We start from the raw sequence: 19,852 nt of genomic DNA on the forward strand, positions 1-19,852 counted from the left end.
AACGAACGGATAATAAGCTTCATCAGGCGGTTGTTTTTCACTGATCAAACGCTTCTAGTTTCTCCATGAGTTGTCCAAATGAAAAAATGAAAGTCTTGCTCTTATATATATATATAGCAACTATGATTGGTTTAAAAAAAAAAAAAAAAGGTTTCAAAGCAAAGCTCTGTCGGAAAACACCATATTTCTAGTCTTCAGATTTTGGCTTCATCCTAATCTATTTGTTCTCTTGTTCTCCTCAGAGATCCGGGCCCAGTTGGTGGAGCAGCAGAAATGTCTGGACCAGCAGACGGAGATGCGGGTCCAGCTGCTGCAGGACCTGCAGGACTTCTTCAGGAAGAAGTCAGAGATTGAGATGGAGTACTCCAGAAACCTGGAGAAACTGGCCGAACGCTTCATGGCAAAGACTCGCAGCACCAAGGATCACCAGCAGTACAAGTGAGGAAACGCTGTCTTAGTGTTTGTTCTCAATTTGAGGCGGTCATCTGGGTTTATTTATGGGGCGCAGAATACACTTTGTGAGTCCAAATGATTGTCATTCTTAGCCCGCTTGCCTAATATCTAGAAGAAAAGCTGTTTTATTGTGGCGGCCAGATGGAAGTCATACTGAATTTCATTTTGTAATGTTGATATCATCTCTTTTTTCTGATGGGATTATTATGCTCATGAGCTTTATCAATCTTCATTATATATTCAAAGCAGGTCAAATGAGGATCAGTTCACCGGTGACACTTATTTTTCATCTAAAAATGTTTTTTTTCCCAAACATATCCTCAGAAATTCTAGTGGCTTAATTCATAAATTAAATTCATAGTCCTATCTTTACCTCACCAAATACATTCTTGACAAAACTATTATATATTATGCAATAATTACATTACCGCCTGTTTCTATTTTTGTATCTATGATCTTTATTGTAAATATGTTTAAAGAATAACAAATTACGCAATTAAATATGTATATGTGAAGGGTTAATCTATATTTTTCAAACATATTTGGGCCAATTATAAAAGGAAATCTTGTTTTGGATAGCCCTCAAAACTTGTAAATAAAAGAAATATGTGTCATTAAAGCAGGTACAGGAGAACTGGAAGAACAAACTTAATATAGAATTTGATTTGTCTTCGTATTATATAGTTGGGGACGGGTGGCGCAGTGGTCTGTGCGTTTGATCATCAGATCAAGGGGGCGTTGGGGAACTCCAGTTCGAAACCCGCTCCCGCCCCACTGCGTCAGGCCGTTGTGTCCTTGGGCAAGACACTTCACCTGAACTTGCTCCTGTGGGTATTGTCCACAGTAGATGACCATTACATATATGTATGATCTGTATGTGTAATGTGTATTTTGTAAAGCGCTTTGAGAGTCATTGATAAATATATTATATAAATATAAGGATTATTATTATATTATTATTATAACCTGGCTGAGGAACATGTACAAAATCGAATGAATTGTGATTCTTCATCATGTTTACAGGAAGCTTGTCTCCCTGCCTCTCCACCTCTCTCCCTCTATCTTGTTACCGTGCATCACAGTTTGACTGGGAGCCTTTTTAAAGATCTTGACACAGTTAAGTCTGCTGTAGTTTTTGCCCTTATTACACTCTGCTCATGGAAAAAGCCACATTAGCATATTGTTTGAACCCGCGGTGAGAACGAAAATAAAACCCATGTTTGTCTTCGCCGTCTGCAAATAGCGAGTGCTCTCTGTCTGAAGCGGCAATGGCTCTAGCAGCTGTGTGTGCCCATGTCTGTGACGGGGGACTCTGCTATGTCGCTCTGTGGTTTCATCGCGTGATGCACAGTCCGGTCACTTCATTCACAGGGTGAACGTTTGGCAAGTGCCTAGGAGCATATTTTTAAGTAAATACAAGATGTCTGCATAAAATTAAAGACCTTCCTGTGGGTTTTAATCATTGAGCCTGTATTTTTGTATTCGCATAAACACTACACGTACAGTAAGGCTTTTATGCTCTCCACATTCTCTAGGTTGCTTTCATTGGACATACATGTGGTGTGAAAAAACGACTTTTCATTCCGTCTGTAGCATTAAGCCAATAGTCATTTGACAGGTCAGCTAGGCGGAGCTGCAAAATGCTTAAGTAGCATTAAAATGACCCCCTAGATCTGTGGGTAATTGGTCTATTCAAGCTGCATTCAAAAGGAGGCCACTGCTAAAGCCGTCAGTGGTGCTGCCTGCTTTAATCGGGTTTACATAACTGATGTGGGGACAAGTTGACAAGATGGCATTCAAACAGTTAAGACTGCATTAATATACACAATGTGTTAACTTTAGTTTGTTGTTACACTGAAGCAAGTGGCAACCTCTGTTAGGGATGTCTTCCCAACCAAAAGGATACTGGGTAAGCAGGTTGAAGCCACATTTCTGAAATCGTGATGTGATTGACTTTTATCACCACAGCAGGAGCCATTTAAACTGTAGGTTTTGGAGGGCTCAAGATAACTGACTATAATATGACATCTTAAACAATACACAACCATACTGAATCGACAGGAGGAACGCTAGTTAGCTGTAGCCGTTAGCCGTAAGTAGCTGACAATGGAGGTACTATTGCACTTTTGAAGTTTTGGCACAGTAGGAGTTTTTCTTCCAGAGCGAGAAGTGTTGTTCAGAAGTTTCAGATGTTGTGCCAACTGTGGGAGGATTACATGCCTCTGCTCACTTCTGCAGAGGAATCCATCTTTCTGCTAAATTGCTCACTGTTGAGCTGTTGTTCTGCATACACATATCTTTATTTCATTTTATTGCACTTGTAAACAGAGAAATTAAGAGCGAATGAACACACAAATAAAAACAGAGTCCAATCCAGAGTGTTGGTCTGTGAAAATAGCTAACTGAAAAATAAGTGTCCTTCTTTACAATAAATAGTATTTGTTTGTTTGTTTGTTTCTGAATGGTTGCTGTAGCTCCTCTAGGTTTAAATAATAAAATAAAAATAATACTTTACTGCCTGTCATTTTATTAAATGTCCTTGCAACACTAAGAAGCAGCTGCAGGTTTGCTTTACATGCTACAAATCATAGTCTCCACATAGGTGTTAAAAAGCTTTTATAACACATGCTGTTCAACATTAATATAGTGTAGTAAGTGTCAACATGTATGTTTGAGCTGCTGATAATGGCTATTTAGAAACAGTTTGAGCTTATAGCTTCCAGTTGGTAAGGCAACGCTCCAGCAGAAAAGAGTATGATCGCTAGTGATTTTGGAAGAAATATCAATGGGTTAAAATAAAATATAGATGGCTGTTAATGGCGGGAAATAAATTCTACTCTTTTCTCCTTTCTGTAAGAAAACAAAAACAACAGACCAAGATTACTGTGTGCAGCCTAGAGCGGCAGTCTGTGGGAGAGCCATTCACTGCCCCGTCCATTAATGTTCCAATGGCTGTTTGCAGAACACACACACACACACACACACACACACACACACACACACACACACACACACACACACACACACACACACACACACACACACACACACACACACACACCACACACACACACACACACACACACACACACACACACGAACAAGTAGGAGCAAACATTCTCCTCTATCTTTCTTGCTTTTTTTAAAACACATGCTCATGCACACAGCCTGATACAGTATTATGCAAAGTTTGTTCATGGAGGGACGTGGAGATGATGAGAAGGGACATCATTTAATTATTTATAATGCAAAAGCCACAGCTAGGATCATCTTAAATAGGCAGCTTTTATCCAGAATGTAGTGTCTGGTTAAGGGACTTCCTCTCTTTGTCTGAAGATAAAAAGAAGGTGTAGAACATGCTGCGGCTGCGTGTTTCTTCAGACGGTTCCATCCGCCGCCTATTCAGCTTGAGATGCAGAGAATAAAGTTTATCATTTGTTATCTACAGGTACGGTTTGACTAGACTTTTTAATTAGGCTGTTGCGCCCTGTTGCATGCTTCTTCAAACTCCACCATTCTTTTTCATGATAGCCTTGTTCCAATTCGGACTTACAGTGATCCTTCTGGTGAAGCCAGTCACTGTGCTGCATTATGAAAGCTGCCGCTGTAGTTCATTAATGAAAGATGTTATCAGTTTGGCACTGGAGGACTTTGCCGTTTTCCGTCTGATGTTGATATGGGCTCCTGTTTCAATGCCCTGCATACTGAAGTGGTAATGATCCTTCATTGTCGGCGTCCTGCTACTGTATGAGGGTTTGTTGATGTTGACTCTGGGACTCCTGGATTTAGACTGCATGAATAGACAGAACCCACATTACCACACGTTGATAGTAGCCAGTGAGTTGCTAATGAGCTTTTTTTTATACTCACACCCCCCCTCCCTGCCTGTCCTGGACATTAGTTTCCACTTCCTTACCTGTGTTGCAGGCCTTCTGGGGCACGCCTATCTGTCTGTGTTTGTCTGACCCACTTCCTCCCCTGGCTGAGCGGGAAACGATGACATTGAGAGATTTTCCTGCCATTATGTAGAGTAAGCAACCCGATAGGTCATTTTGTCGCCACAGCCCGTGTCAGTCCCCTCCCCTTTTTTCTGTCCTCTCTTCATTACAGAAGTTTCATTTAGTAAATCAGCCCAATAACAAACATACAAGGTACTTTGACAACTGTTGATGTATTCGTGGGAGGGCTTTGGTATTTCAAAGTCCTCCCCTAGAGTTCAGTTGGCTAACTGCTCTGTGTGGCAGACTTTTGTTTTGTTTAATCGTTTGAAATGACTTGGAAAGGAACAGTGCTATAATTGGTTTAATGTCTAATGTGTGCATGTATTGTTGATGAGGAGTCCTGCTGTGCTTTGAGCTATAAGGTCGGATAAAGCAAAGTAAAGAAGGCAATTCAAGTACTGACTAAAAGTCCTCTAGCTAAACCTGCCATTACTTGAACGGTTTTACATCCCATTATCTTCATATCATCTATTTCTCCACAACAGGTTCACAGATGGATCATAAGATAGCTATGCTTGGAGGTTATTTCATTAACTTTTGTAGGGGCTCATGTTGTGCGATGTCCAGCTTCATCTCAGTGGCCACTTGGACATTATGCCTCCTCTGCACATGCAAAAGTGAGCATGAATGATTAAAGAGGTACACATGCACGTGCTGTCCTCGTGTATCTAGATTGGCAGTATTGCACTCTGCTGATACATAATGCAGAAAGGATTTATGGTAATTGCTCTTTGACAGCGTGTGTGTGCGATGCAGTGTCCGGCGGTTCTGCTGCTAGCTCTGGGACTGCTTCATTTATTTTTCTCTTTTTCTTGCTCTCTCTTACTTACCACATGTCCTTTAGCCCAGGCATGTGGCATCACTACACCACTCATCCTTTAGCTGAATCTTTTATTTTCCTTCACCATCTTCCTGGTGTCTTTGAAAATGGTCTGTGCTCTCGGATGTTTTCCATGTCAGCGTGTTTGGCTCTGCCTTTATCAAATGAAGTTTGCTTCCTGTTTTCGCAGAGACTCGGGAAACATTTCAGCTGGTTGGAATGTTTGTGTGAGTTATTAATTTAGGGAAATGCTTTGTTTTCTGCTCTTGCAGCAGATGTTGAGCCAGAGGTGGATGTTAGTTCAAGGTTCGGTCACCTAACAGTAGAGTTTCACCTGTTGTGATGACAAGTGCTAACTGTCTAACAAACTGACACCATGACTGGAGAGCAGAGGCGAGTCTACATATGGTTCCTGCCATGCTTGACCCCCAGACCCAACCTTAGAATCTACACATTCATATTCTGTGCTGTGTTAGCAGGGAGGAGGAATGTTACAGGTTAACCCAGAGGAAGTCAGCCTGCAGGCTAGTGCTTATGCAGGGCCCCTGCCTGCTCTGGCCTGGACAATGTCCTACAGTTAGCGTGGAAGCAGCCGGCACACAGCACAGGAAACAGCTCTCAGCCTCCACTATTTCACTCTTTTTTCACTCAAGATCACAATCTTTTCCCTTTGCTGTGACTTCTCTTTCCTCGCTTGTCTGTCTTCTGCTGTCACAGTTCATGCGTGTTTCTACTTTTCAACTCCACTTAAAATGCATGCTGGCTTCTTCACCGTCGCTCCACTAAGTGTATTTAAAGCCTGTGGCGCACTCTTCCCTGGTTTGTATGAAGTCGGCTTGGCTAAGAGCATTGTGAGAGCTCTGCCCCAGAAATGTCACAGATACAAAGTGTTTCCAGCTCAACTGGGTAGTCCGTGTCATATATAGGGAGCTTTATTAGGCCCGGAACCAGCTGTATATGGGACATTTAACCCCAAGGGAGACCTGTGACGCATCTCCCTTCTGCTTTTGTACCAGATCCGGGTGAGAACTAGTCGAGGAACTACCACTGTCTGCTTGTTAAAATGACAAATATTGTCTAAAGAAATTGGGGCTGAGACATTGACATCGATACAGACACACAGGAAAATGTTGAAATGCACTGATACAAACTATAAACACACTCAATTGATATTGCTTTGGATTTCAGTCTATGAACCCATGTGTTGTTGTTAATTAATGCTCTACACGTGTGACCTAACAAACAGGAACATGCTGAGTCATCAAAGCATTCCATATAAACAATTCTTCCATACATCCTTCCTTTTCCTATTTTGTAACATGTATTAAATTATACCAGGATATTACTTTTCCACATGTATTATTTTAGACAGCTGATCTGACACTCGACTGTTTCCCTGGTTTATTCAGGAAAGACCAGAACCTGCTGTCCCCAGTCAACTGTTGGTACCTGCTGCTGAACCAGGTGAGGAGGGAAAGTAAGGACCACGCCACGCTGAGCGACATCTACCTCAACAACGTCATCATGAGGTTCATGCAGATCAGCGAAGACTCCACACGGCTACTCAAGAAGGTGAGGACAACACTTCGGCTTTGATCACACTATTGCTAAACAGGACTGTCTGGAAACTTCTAAATAGGGTGCTTTTGGTCACATTTGGTCATAAAATGCATGAAAGATATCTTCTCAATCTGACATGTTTTGATCTTGTGTCAATTTAGGTTTGATGTAATCTTTACGTTTTTTTCTTCCAAAATGGTTGAACATATAGAGTCAGGGCCGGCCCTAGACTTTTGGGGGCCCTAAGCAAGCTTTGGCTTGGGGGCCCCCCTCACTCTAGCGCATTCTCACTACACACAACACGGAACCAACTTTTGTCTTATGATGTTAGCATAAGCACACATATTGTATAAATAAGCATGTAAACACCGTGGACCTAAGCTCCTCTAGGGGGATCCTCACCTCCTGTAGGGGGGTCCGGGGGCATGCTCCCCCGGGAAGATTTTTTTTTAAATATTGAAGTTAAAAGCATCAATCTGATGCACTTTGAGAGCAAAATGAAGAGATCTATGGATACATTTCTCAACACCCATATGAAACGGAACTGTAAACAGATTTTTCTTTATGGATATTTTACAAATCACTTAAACTGTATTCTTGTTTTGTCATATAGTATTTCACAACTGTTTTTCATTTATTCTCTCTGGCTGTCCATCTCATAATGTTCACATAGAAACTAGCTGTCAATAGGAATATCATTCAGAAGAATTATAATTTCTTGCAAAAATCTGTCACAAAAAGAGGTTGTACATTTAAATTCAGGTGTTGTTATGGCAACGTCAGTGGCCAAACAGCCACATTTACTGCTGCAAATACGTTCAAACATGCTGTTGACACGTAAAGCAGTGGCAACTATGCCACCATTTCAGCTGACTTTTTCTCAGAAATACTGTCACATAACATCCATATATTTCAGTGCTAGGTTGATGCTTAGCTAAGCTAACTATGAAACACTTTAACTGACAGGACTCCGGATCAACTGTGTACTGTACGGTAGCTTCTAGCTTCATGTCGAACAGTAAGTCAACATTTCCCAGAGAGCTTTCTTTGAAATCACCAGGTAACGCTAAAAAACATTACATTTAGATTGTATGACAAATGTTTATTTAATATATCTGGCTAGCTATAGCTACTTGCTAACGGTTTAGCTTAACCCCGCGATTCAAAGTTACGTCAACGTAGCTGTAATTTATGCTTTGCTTACATGTTTGCATAACTTTGAAGTTTACTGACATTTACATACAGTGGGGCAAAAAAGTATTTAGTCAGCCACCAATTGTGCAAGTTCTCCCACTTAAAACGATGAGAGGCCTGTAATTTTGAGAAATGAGAAAGAAAAAAAAATCCAGAAAATCACATTGTCTGATTTTTAAAGAATGTATTTGCAAATGATGGTGGAAAATAAGTATTTGGTCAATAACAAAAGTTAATCTCAATACTTTGTTATATACACTTTGTTGGCAATGACAGAGGTCAAACGTTTTCTGTAAGTCTTCACAAGGTTTTCACACACTGTTGCTGGTATTTTGGTCCATTCCTCCATGCAGATCTCCTCTAGAGCAGTGATGTTTTGGGGCTGTCGCTGGGCAACACAGACTTTCAACTCCCTCCAAAGATTTTCTATGAGGTTGAGATCTGGAGAGTGGCTTGGCCACTCCAGGACCTTGAAATGCTTCTTACGAAGCCACTCCTTCGTTGCCCGGGCGGTGTGTTTGGGATCATTGTCATGCTGAAAGACCCAGCCACGTTTCATCTTCAATGCCCTTGCTGATGGAAGGAGGTTGTCACTCAAAATCTCATGATACATGGCCCCATTCATTCTTTCCTTTACACGGATCAGTTGTCCTGGTCCCTCTGCAGAAAAACAGCCCCAAAGCATGATGTTTCCACCCCCATGTTTCACAGTAGGTATGGTGTTCTTTGGATGCAACTCAGCATTCTTTTTCCTCCAAACACGTCTAGTTGAGTTTTTACCAAAAAGTTCTATTTTGGTTTCATCTGACCATATGACATTCTCCCAATCCTCTTCTGGATCATCTAAATGCTCTCTAGCAAACTTCAGATGGGCCTGGACCAGGGTTTCCGCTAGGATTTTTTGTCGCCGGTCAAATGTCCGGGCAGAATTTATTTTACCGGACAAATTTGAAACTTACCGGTCATATTTCAATAATAATAATAAGAGTTATGTAGCAGAGTTTCCGTTAGCAGGTAATTACCGGACTATGAACAGATATGCTGATGTTTAAAACTCAGTTCACGGGGCTCATTTTTATATTGCTTCAGTCTATAATCGTAACAGATCGAAAAAATTCATATTCATTTTTCAGTAAATGATTCCACATACAACATAATTATTACATTCAAACAAACTACTTGTAGTAGATGAAGTACATTATTCAAAAGTTTACATTAACTTTGAATAATAACACGGGAGAAACGGATCCTCTCTTTCCCTCTCTTCCTCTCTCTCTCTCCTGACAGCCCGTCAGTTTCTCATGCAGCTCCTGCAGCTCGCTAAACAGTGGGCGGGGCTTCAGGTGATTATGCAGAGCTGCGTGTCTCCGTCAGACTCAGCAGCTGATCTGATCTCTCTCTCGCGTCCGGTTATACTTCACTCGCGTTTATGTCCATATCGATCAGATCCAGCTCTCCTGATCGGGCTTTATAGAGAGCATCGATCAAACTATTAATAGTGAATATCGGCCGATAATGACCGGCGGCCGATCTATCGGAGCATCCTTAATTAATACCAGACATTTTGACTGGCAGTTTTTGAATTTACCGGTTTTTAATAAATGTTACCAGCTAAAAACCGGTAATTACCGGCTAACGGAAACCCTGGCCTGGACATGTACTGGCTTAAGCAGGGGGACACGTCTGGCACTGCAGGATTTGAGTCCCTGGCGGCGTAGTGTGTTACTGATGGTAGCCTTTGTTACTTTGGTCCCAGCTCTCTGCAGGTCATTGACTAGGTCCCGCCGTGTGGTTCTGGGATTTTTGCTCACCGTTCTTGTGATCATTTTGACCCCACGGGGTGAGATCTTGCGTGGAGCCCCAGATCGAGGGAGATTATCAGTGGTCTTGTATGTCTTCCATTTTCTAATAATTGCTCCCACAGTTGATTTCTTCACACCAAGCTGCTTACCTATTGCAGATTCAGTCTTCCCAGCCTGGTGCAGGTCTACAATTTTGTTTCTGGTGTCCTTTGACAGCTCTTTGGTCTTGGCCATAGTGGAGTTTGGAGTGTGACTGTTTGAGGTTGTGGACAGGTGTCTTTTATACTAATAACGAGTTCAAACAGGTGCCATTAATACAGTTAACAAGTAGAGGACAGAGGAGGCTCTTAAAGAAGTTGTTACAGGTCTGTGAGAGCCAGAAATCTTGTTTGTTTGTAGGTGACCAAATACTTATTTTACCGAGGAATTTACCAATTAATTCATTAAAAATCCTACAATGTGATTTCATGGATTCTTTCCCCCATTCTGTCTCTCATAGTTGAAGTGTACCTAGGATGAACATTACAGGCCTCTCATCTTTTTAAGTGGGAGAACTTGCACAATTGGTGGCTGACTAAATACTTTTTTGCCCCACTGTACCTTGTTTACCTGGCTCAAGTGGTGGCTCTGGGGTTGTTGTGTGAGTCACCACTTGAGAATTGTCGTATTTTTTAAGAAAATGTTTTCTTATGTCCATCTTCAAAAACTCTGAGTCCGACTGACAGTTTATTTTAAACATTGTCACAGCTCACAGGATAGGTACCTGTCAGCCAATAAGACAGATGTTTATTTCCATTCAACTCTCTGGTTGGTCTGGTGTCTTGCCTCTGTTGCATTCACTGAACATGGGAAATTACAATCCTGCCGTCCTCTCTTGTGTCATGATGAGGTTCAGGTAAAGCACGGTTAATGTATTATATTATTGACTCAATAATATAATACATGACTTTGAGAGTAGGCAATCTAGACATATTAATTAAACATACTTATCACGGCGACGGTGTACTGAGATTTTTTTTTTTTAAATGACATTTTTAGTGGCTGTGGGGCCCTAAGCGGCCGCTTATGTCGCTTAATGGGTCGGGCCGGCTCTGTATAGAGTTGTTTTTGTGGTACCCATATAGAGGGTTTTAGATGTATAGGTTGAAAGGGAATCCCAAATATGTAACAGACTGAAAATAAATGGGACTATATTTGGAATGAAATAGCTGAAAAAAAACATTTTGCTCAGAAAGAAATTGGAAAGATTGGCAAAGAAAATACAGCACCTTCTTTGTACCAAGTTTAATGTTATCATTCATAACACTCCGTTCGATGTCTCACTATGGGATGCGCCTCAACGCGTATGCAAACAGAAGCATCAATCTCATTACGCCAATCCTGATTGGCTGGTGATCTTGACGTCTACGTCGGGGAATCCACCCACCCTTTAAGTAGCTTGCGCTACGTCGCAGCGTCATTCAAACACCTCTTCTCGCTTCAGAGCACATCTCGAATATCAGTAACCGGACTAGCTTAACGGTCCACAGACTGAACCCAAGCTAACATTCGGTCGACGGGCGCTTGCCGGTTACTTTTTTGCTTTGCAGAAGAATTGAACAAATATTAACACACCAGTTAATATTGTAATCTGCCCCGCCGTTTTTTCTTTCGGAATAACGGTAAGGTTTGATTTTTTCTTCAAACAGTAACATACCTGTTTCTAGTTTATCCTCCGCGCCGACACCACGGCGAGCGAGGACGGACTCTTCTCTCCCTCACACCAGAGGAGACGGAGATAAGAAAGATATTAACACACCAGTTACATTTTTTTTTTGGGAAAAATAAAAATCTACCCCCTCGTTTTTTCCTTTCGGAATAACGATAAGGTTGGATTTATTTTCTCTGTAACATACCTGTTACTAGCTTGTCCCTCCGCGCCGACACCCCGGCAAACGAGGATGGACCCTTCTCTCCCTCACACCAGAGGAGTCGGAGGCTCGGCTCTGCGGCTGCGGGTTTAAGATCTCGAGCACGGACTCACCAGGTCTGCTCGTCCTGCCTTGGGCTGGAACATGCTATCGATACCCCCGGTTCGTGCGGGCATTGTGCCCGCTTCACCATCAAGAGCCTCCGCCGACGGCTAGCGCGCCAAGCTAGCCTGTCGGGACAGGATCCCTTCATGTCCGTTGATTCGCCGGCCGGCAATCGGGACATGGTGGCAACCGGCGCGGAGATTGAGCCCCGCGCTGTGTTAGGCTGGGGCTCAACAACGGCGGTAGCCGCGGAATCGGAGCCCCGCGCCGTGTCAGGCTGGGGCCCGGTGGCGGCAAGAGCCGCAAGAGCGGAGCCCCGCGCTGTGTCAAGCTGGGGCTCCCAGCTGGACCTCACCGTGGTTCCACCCGCGGAGGATGTCCTACAGCTGGATTATATGGAGGAGGATGAAGAGGATGCCTCTGAGTTCCTCTTATCCGACTCGGATGAGCACGAAGATGACATCTTCGTTTCATCTTCGTTTCATCTGCCCAGGCTGCCAAGCCGGAGGCGATGTCCGCTCCCCCGGGCGAAAGCACACCAGCTTCGCCCTGCCTCAGTATGGACTTGCAGGCCGTGTGCCAACGCGCTGCGTCCAGGCTGGACATCCCCTGGCCTGAAATGGCCAAGGAGACCTCCAGATCTCGCTATGAGGGGAAGAACTTGCCCCAAGCAGCAAGGATGAGGAAGCAGCTTCTCCCAGTCTTTCCAGAGATGCTGGACGAGGTGTCGGTCTCGTGGAGAGAACGCCCTTTCAGCAACAAGGCCCCAATCCAGGGTGCCTCCTCTTTGGACTGTGACGGCATGGAGAAGCTCGGCCTGCTCTGCATGCCGCCCATGGAGCCGTTGGTGGCGCCCACCTCCAACCGCGGCTGGCTTCGGCACCAAGCAGGAACCCCACGCTACCGGCAAAGGCAGACCGCTTCCAGTCAGCAATGACCAAACGAGCCTATAAAGCCGCAGCTTTGTCCGCCAGGGCGCTCAACGTCTCCTCGCTGCTGACCGCCTACCAGGCGGAGCTCTGCGAGGACATGACGGTCAAACCTGAGCCTGCCGTGTGGGACGAAATTGCAGCGATCACAGACACTTGTCTCCGTGTGCAGCGCTGTGCAGTCCAAGCCACGGGCAAAGCACTGGGGATAATGGTGGTACAGGAGAGAGCCAGGTGGCTTACCCTGACGAACCTTCCAGACCGGGAAAAAGAGGACGTCTTGGACATGCCTATTGTTCCCGAGGGCATATTTGGCTCCACTCTAGCTTCGATGCAGCAGCGGTGTGAGTCCAAAAAGAAGGAGGATGAGGCTCTCCAGCTTTGTCTTCTCCGAAGGGTCCTGCCGCCGCCTTCAACGGCCCCGCGGCAGTCCTTCGCTCAGGCTGCCTCACGTCCTGCCCGTTTCAAGATCCCGAAACAGCAGAGGCCACAGCCCGCCCCGGGTCTCCAGCCCAGACACGAGGCGAGGACGGGCTGGCCAAGAAAGTCTCCGGTTCCGGCAGCAGCCGCTCAGGCACAGCCGGCCCAGACTTTCAGCCACCAGACGAAGAAGAGGGCGGCCTGGCGGCCTGCCAGCCTCCTCTCCTCGATAAAAGAGCTGGAAGTTCCCTGTTCTCCAGCTCCAGAACACGTTCCAGTGTTAGATGCTCATGTGTTTCCGGGGTGCAACCATGCCCCCATCTTCCCGCCGCCTCGAGTGATGTCAGAACGTCATCCTCAAGTTCGCGCCATGAGGGAAATGGACTTAACATCAACGACAGCAAGCTCCGCTGCTCGTTTAAGTCACACAAACACATATTCATCAATATTGTCTTTTAATAAATCATTTTCCACTGTCGTTTCCAGGCTTAAAGCCAAGGGCGCAGTCAATAAAAATGAAAAGAAAAACAATAAACAGTCTGACGTCTACCCCCCTTCTAACGGCCCGTCTACACTACAGGCGTCAAAAAAGCTTGAAGCTGGGCGTGTCTGAAGCTTGGCGATTTTTTGCGAGCAACGCAACCAACAACCAATCACATGAATCTCCCGCCCCCGACATACAAAGCAATAGCAATGTTAAAACGAAGTAAACTGGATATAAACTCCCCAAACAGGCGAAAACCTACCAGTTTCACCCACTGTCTCTGCCACCTCCCTCCATGCCTGGTTCCTCCGGTTTGTATCCCGGTAAATAGTTCTGGTCGTAAAGAACCGGGTGATTTGCTACCGTAATTTCTCGTTTGGAATATGAGGAAATGAACTGCGGTCTGGCTCTCCCAGCTTGCACGCGGTTTGATTGGCTAGCGCTTATACTGGCGGGATTTGCATAAACGGGATTTGATTGGCTGACGCCAGCTTCGAGCAAGCATCGAGCCTCAAAAGTTGAACAATCAACTTTTGACGCCGATAGACGCTCGCGATGCTTGCAACGCCTTGCCATGCTACCCACAATGCAGTTCGGCGAAGTTTGAAAATATCCTACGTCACCCCATTCAAATGAATGGGCGAAGCGTTGAAAGCATTTTTTGACGCCTGTAGTGTAGACGGGCCGTAAGAGTGGCTGCTACCTCTCTCAGAAGGCGGACGATGGACGGGGCTGTGAAGGCATCACCGCCACGTGCATGCGCAGTGTCGACCGGGGTTGTCAACCTGGGGTACCATCGTGTGCAGACACTAGAGGGCCCCATAACACAACAAATAAAGACACAGAGGGCAGACGACAGAGATGTGACATCTCCACTCGCTTTGAGAAGCGAAAAGTGGAGGATGCTCACAGATTCTGCTTGGGTTTTCAAGACAATAACACAGGGTTACAGACTCCAATTCGCTATCACCCCCCCTCACTTTTCGGGCATTCTGCATTCGCAAGCCCGGGGAGAGTCGGCCCATATTCTAGAGCAAGAGATCCTCTCGCTACTAGACAAGAAGGCTATATCTATAATACCCTCCGAACAGAGTCAGAGCGGCTTTTATTCCAAGTATTTCCTCGTTCCCAAACGGGGAGGGAACGGGATTCGGCCTATACTAGATTTGAGGGCTCTGAACAAATATCTCAAAAGATACAAATTCAGAATGCTCACTCACACATCTCTGTTGCGTCTCATGCGCCAAAACGATTGGTTCACATCAGTCGACCTGAAAGACGCGTATTTCCACATCCCAGTATATTATCCACACAGGAAATATCTGAGGTTCGCCTTTCAGGGTGTCTGTTACGACTACAGAGTACTTCCCTTCGGTCTGTCTCTCAGCCCACGAGTGTTTGTACGGTGTACGGAAGCCGCGATAGCCCCGTTAAGACAACGGGGTATTCGCCTGGCAACTTATCTGGACGATTGGCTCCTTCTCGCACAGTCTGAGCAAGAGGCTTTTACACAGACGAATGTCCTCGTAAAACACCTGCTCGACCTGGGTTTCGTAATAAACACAGAAAAGAGCATGTTGTCCCCAGCCCAGACTGTACTCTTCCTGGGCCTACGCCTGAATTCGGTGCCCTTTACAGCCCGCCTGTCAGCAGAGAGAGTGAAAGCCTTCAGGGCTTGCCTCGCTCTTTTCCAGCAAATATGTTCTCTTCAAATCATGTCTGCGGTTACTCATGGCGTCAGCCATCCTGGTGGTACGACTGGGACGCTTACACATGAGTGAATTTCAGCGCTGGGTGGCTGCCCTCAGACTGGACCCCGTGCGTCATGGCGCGCGGAGAGTGATGGTCACTATGAAATGTGTAATGGCACTGCGCCACTGGCTGCACCCGACTTTTCTAGTACGGAGCGTGCCTATGGGTGCTGTCCTATCGCGGAAGGTGGTCACCACAGACGCATGTCTGACGGGCTGGGGGGGTATATACGAAGGTCGACCTGTGATGGTTATCTGGAGCAGAGACCTCCAACGGTCACACATCATTATCTGGAGCTTTTAGCGGTGTTCCTCACCTTGAAACGCTTTCTGCCTTTTCTCAGAGGACATCATGTCCTCGTGAGGACAGACAACACGACCACAATATCGTATATAAACAGCCACGGGGGTTTGCGTTCTCTCCAGTTACACATGCTGGCACGCAAACTGATCTTATGGAGCTGCGGACGTCTCCTCTCTCTGAGAGCGACGCACGTACCAGGAGTGATGAACCTCGGGGCAGATCTGCTGTCCAGAGGTGCACCACTATATGCAGACTGGACTCTACATCCAATAATTGTGAGTCAGCTGTGGGTGTGTTACGGCCGCGGTGGATCTGTTCGCATCAAAAGAAAATGCTCAATGTCAGCTGTTCTTTTCAATGCACGATTTAAACGCACCGTTAGGTGTGGACGCCCTCGTGCACGCTTGGCCTCCGGGTCCTTCTGTATGCGTTCCCACCCCTGGCTCTGATACCCCCAACTCTGGCCAGAGTGAGAGAACAACGCCACACACTGATCCTAATAGCTCCACACTGGCCTGCAATGTACTGGCTGGCGGAGATATATCATCATGTCCTCGTCAGGACAGACAACACGACCACAATATCGTATATAAACCGCCAAGGGGGTTTGCGTTCTCTCCAGTTACACATGCTGGCACACAAACTGATCTTATGGAGCTGCGGACGTCTCCTCTCTCTGAGAGCGACGCACGTACCAGGAGTGATGAACCTCGGGGCAGATCTGCTGTCCAGAGGTGCACCACTATATGCAGACTGGACTCTACATCCAATAATTGTGAGTCAGCTGTGGGTGCGTTACGGCCGCGGTGGATCTGTTCGCATCAAAAGAAAACGCTCAATGTCAGCTGTTCTTTTCAATGCACGATTTAAACGCACCGTTAGGCGTGGACGCCTTCTGTACGCGTTCCCACCCCTGGTTCTGATACCCCCAACTCTGGCCAGAGTGAGAGAACAACGCCACACACTGATCCTAATAGCTCCACACTGGCCTGCAATGTACTGGCTGGCGGAGATATATCAGCTGCTGTGCGGGCAGCCGTGGCAGCTCCCGCTACGCAGGGACATACTGTCTCAGGTGGGGGGGGCAATTTTTCACCCACACCCAGAGCGCTTGGCACTATGGACCTGGCCCGTGAGTGGTATAACCTGAATACAGTGGGACTCCCTCAGAAGGTGATAAACACTATTCAGAGTGCAAGAGCTTCCTCCACCAGGTCCCTCTATGACTGTAAGTGGAGGGTGTTTGAGGAGTGGTGCCTTCAAAAAGGACACATCTCTTTTCAATGTTCTGTCGGGGTGATTCTATAATTTCTACAGGACCTGATTGATTAACACAGAGCTTTCTCTACGATCAAAGTGTACCTGGCTGCTATTGCTGCATGCCATGTGGGCTTTGAGGGAAAGACGGCTAGCCAACATCCCTTGGTCTGCCGTTTTATGAAAGGGGCTCGCAGGCTCCTCCCTGTTTCCAGGTCACTGGTGCCCTTATGGGACTTGGCAGTGGTTTTAGATGGGCTCACTCGACCTCCATTTGAACCCCTGGAAGAAGCTGACATGAAACACCTGTCACTGAAGACAGTGTTGTTACTGGCTCTGGCATCTGCCAAGCGAGTCAGTGACATTCATGCGCTCTCTGTACATCCTTCATGCACTCAGTTTGCCCCGAGGCAAACGAGAGTGTTGCTGAAGCCCAACCCTGCCTTTGTACCTAAGGTGGTTGGCTCATGTACCCCCATTGACATTGAGGCATTTCCTCCGCCACTTTGTTCCTCTGAGGAACAGCGGCCGAATTTGCTGTGCCCAGTCCGTGCTTTACGCACCTATATGGACAGTAGGGGTGTTGAAAATAATCGTTTCTATGATGCATTGAGATGCGGACGTGGACGATTCGGTATCGATGCAGTGACGGAAGATAATCGGTTATAGCGTAGTAACGTTGCTTCCTGATTTTCCGGCCGCGGCTTCACTATAAAGTTTTTTTTTTTCTGTCACTTTAATATCAAATCGGTTGGTGACGCAGAGATCAGGGAACAGACGTGACAGCGGCACAGCAACACCAAACACGGAGCAATCTGCTTTATCCACCAACACAACACCACCAGTCCAGAACCAACAGCAGAAGGACCCGCTCTGAATCACTCCGTGTCGCTGCGGCACAGGGATTTATGTTTTTCAAAAATAATCGCGTTACAATCATGTCAGGTTTTTGGTGGATTTAATTAAGTCTTGGATTGCAAAGTATGAATGTCCTCTAGCAATTTTCAGACGATATATACGTGTGTAAAGTTTGTGAAGGCAGGAGGAAAAAAAGCTTCCGCGATCACCGTCTCCTCTCCGTTCCACCAAACCCCGCCCCCCTCCCTGAAAATAATGAGTGACAGGCTGATAGTGACCCGATAGAAACTTTATTATTCACTTAATCACTGAGATATAATGAAGCTAACTTAGTCTCATACATTCATGGGATTTATGTAACAGTAAATTCCGTTATCTTTCTTACAGTGCAGACGCTTTTCTGCTTGCTCCTGCCTCTGCTTACTTTTCATGCTGATTTTCCTATTCTTATTCTCTGAAAACTTCGAGCAGCGGCTCCTGGACATTAACTTATCACTGGGACAGTTCATCTTCGTAAATAGACGGAGGGTTTCAGCCATATTTCAACATTTTTACGACGATGTCAGTCTTACAGTAGCGTGGCCTAGCAACAGCTAAAGCCTGGTAGGCTACTGCATGCTATTTAGCTTAAGCTAGTTGGTAGCAAAATGCCTCCGTTCTCTACTGATGACATCCACAAACTTATACAGAAGATGGCTGTGTTGGAAATGAAAATGCAACGGTTGGAAGTTAACGTGGAAGTGAATGGACTATGTCGTGGGAATGACACCACTTTACCAGTGTTGCAAAATAATGGAGAAGGGTATGCTAACTCACAACTAGTTAGCAGCTACAAGGATTCCAAGGAACAGGAGGGCTGTGTACTGGGTAATAAATCTACAAGTGGTAGTCCTCCCTGGAACTCTCTGGGTGCAAAGCCTAACGGAGCGTCCACACTACTGCTGGGCGTGTCTGAAGCTTGGGGATTTTATTCAAGCAACGCGACCAACAACCAATCACATGAATCTCCCGCCCCCGACATACAAAGCAAAAACCCCCGGGGATTTTATGGGAGCAATATATATATAAACTCCCCAAACAGGCGAAAACCTACCAGTTTCACCCACTGTCTCTGCCACCTCCCTCCATGCCTGGTTCCTCCGGTTTGTATCCCGGTAGGTGAAGAGGGTCTGGTCATACAAAACCGGGTGATTTGCTACGGCGATAATTAGTTTGTCCTCCATCTTTTTTTGAAATATAGAAATGAACGGCGGGATATCTCTCCCAGCTTAGACGCGGTTTGATTGGCTACAGCTTGAGCTGTCAGATTTTCCGAAACGGGATTTGGCTGGCGCTGGCTGGCGCTGGCTGGCGCTGGCTGGCGCTGGCTGGCGCTGGCTGGCGCTGGCTGGCGCTGGCTGGCGCTGGCTGGCGCTGGCTGGCGCTGGCTGGCGCTGGCTGGCGCTGGCTGGCGCTGGCTGGCGCTGGCTGGCGCTGGCTGGCGCTGGCTGGCGCTGGCTGGCGCTGGCTGGCGCTGGCTGGCGCTGGCTGGCGCTGGCTGGCGCTGGCTGGCGCTGGCAGGCGCTGGCTACTCCGGCGTCTCCAGCGTCAGAAGTTGAACATTGTTCAACTTCTGACGGCGGAGACGGACCGCTATGCTACCCACAATTCAGTTCGGCGAAAAAGCGAGGCAACGTGACGTCACCCCATTCAAAGTGAATGGGCAGATTGAAGCTGTCGACGCTGTAGTGTGGACGGGCCGTAAGAGTAAATCATTTCCATGGGATTTGGGAGGACGGATAACAGGCAGAGCCCAGCGCTCTGAAATCTGTGATGCGACCGGCTGGCCTGCATTGTTATCACCCAGGAAGAGCGCCTCTTCAACCCCTATTCATACTAGGAAACAGCAGTGGACAGCTGCTAAAGGGAGAATTACAAACAATCCTCCTAAACCACCAAGTGTGCCAATCCAGAATAGATACGCTCCGCTGACCGAGAACCGGAGATCTGATGACCTGGATAACC

General features: G+C 46.3%; 1 protein-coding gene across 3 annotated transcripts in view; it reads left to right on the forward strand.

Annotated features, from left to right (window-relative positions):
• srgap1a (SLIT-ROBO Rho GTPase activating protein 1a) overlaps window positions 1-19,852 on the forward strand; it is a 113,335-nt gene that overhangs the window by 38,559 nt on the left and 54,924 nt on the right. For all 3 annotated transcript variants that reach the window (XM_034223316.1, XM_034223314.1, XM_034223315.1), the window contains exons 2-3: window positions 243-438; window positions 6,684-6,846. In XM_034223316.1, the coding sequence (XP_034079207.1) occupies window positions 243-438; window positions 6,684-6,846 (359 nt within the window). The remainder of the gene's footprint in view (window positions 1-242; window positions 439-6,683; window positions 6,847-19,852) is intronic.

The sequence above is a fragment of the Gymnodraco acuticeps genome, unplaced genomic scaffold (genome assembly GCF_902827175.1).
Source record: "Gymnodraco acuticeps unplaced genomic scaffold, fGymAcu1.1, whole genome shotgun sequence".
In the NCBI taxonomy this organism is placed as follows: Eukaryota; Metazoa; Chordata; class Actinopteri; order Perciformes; family Bathydraconidae; genus Gymnodraco; species Gymnodraco acuticeps.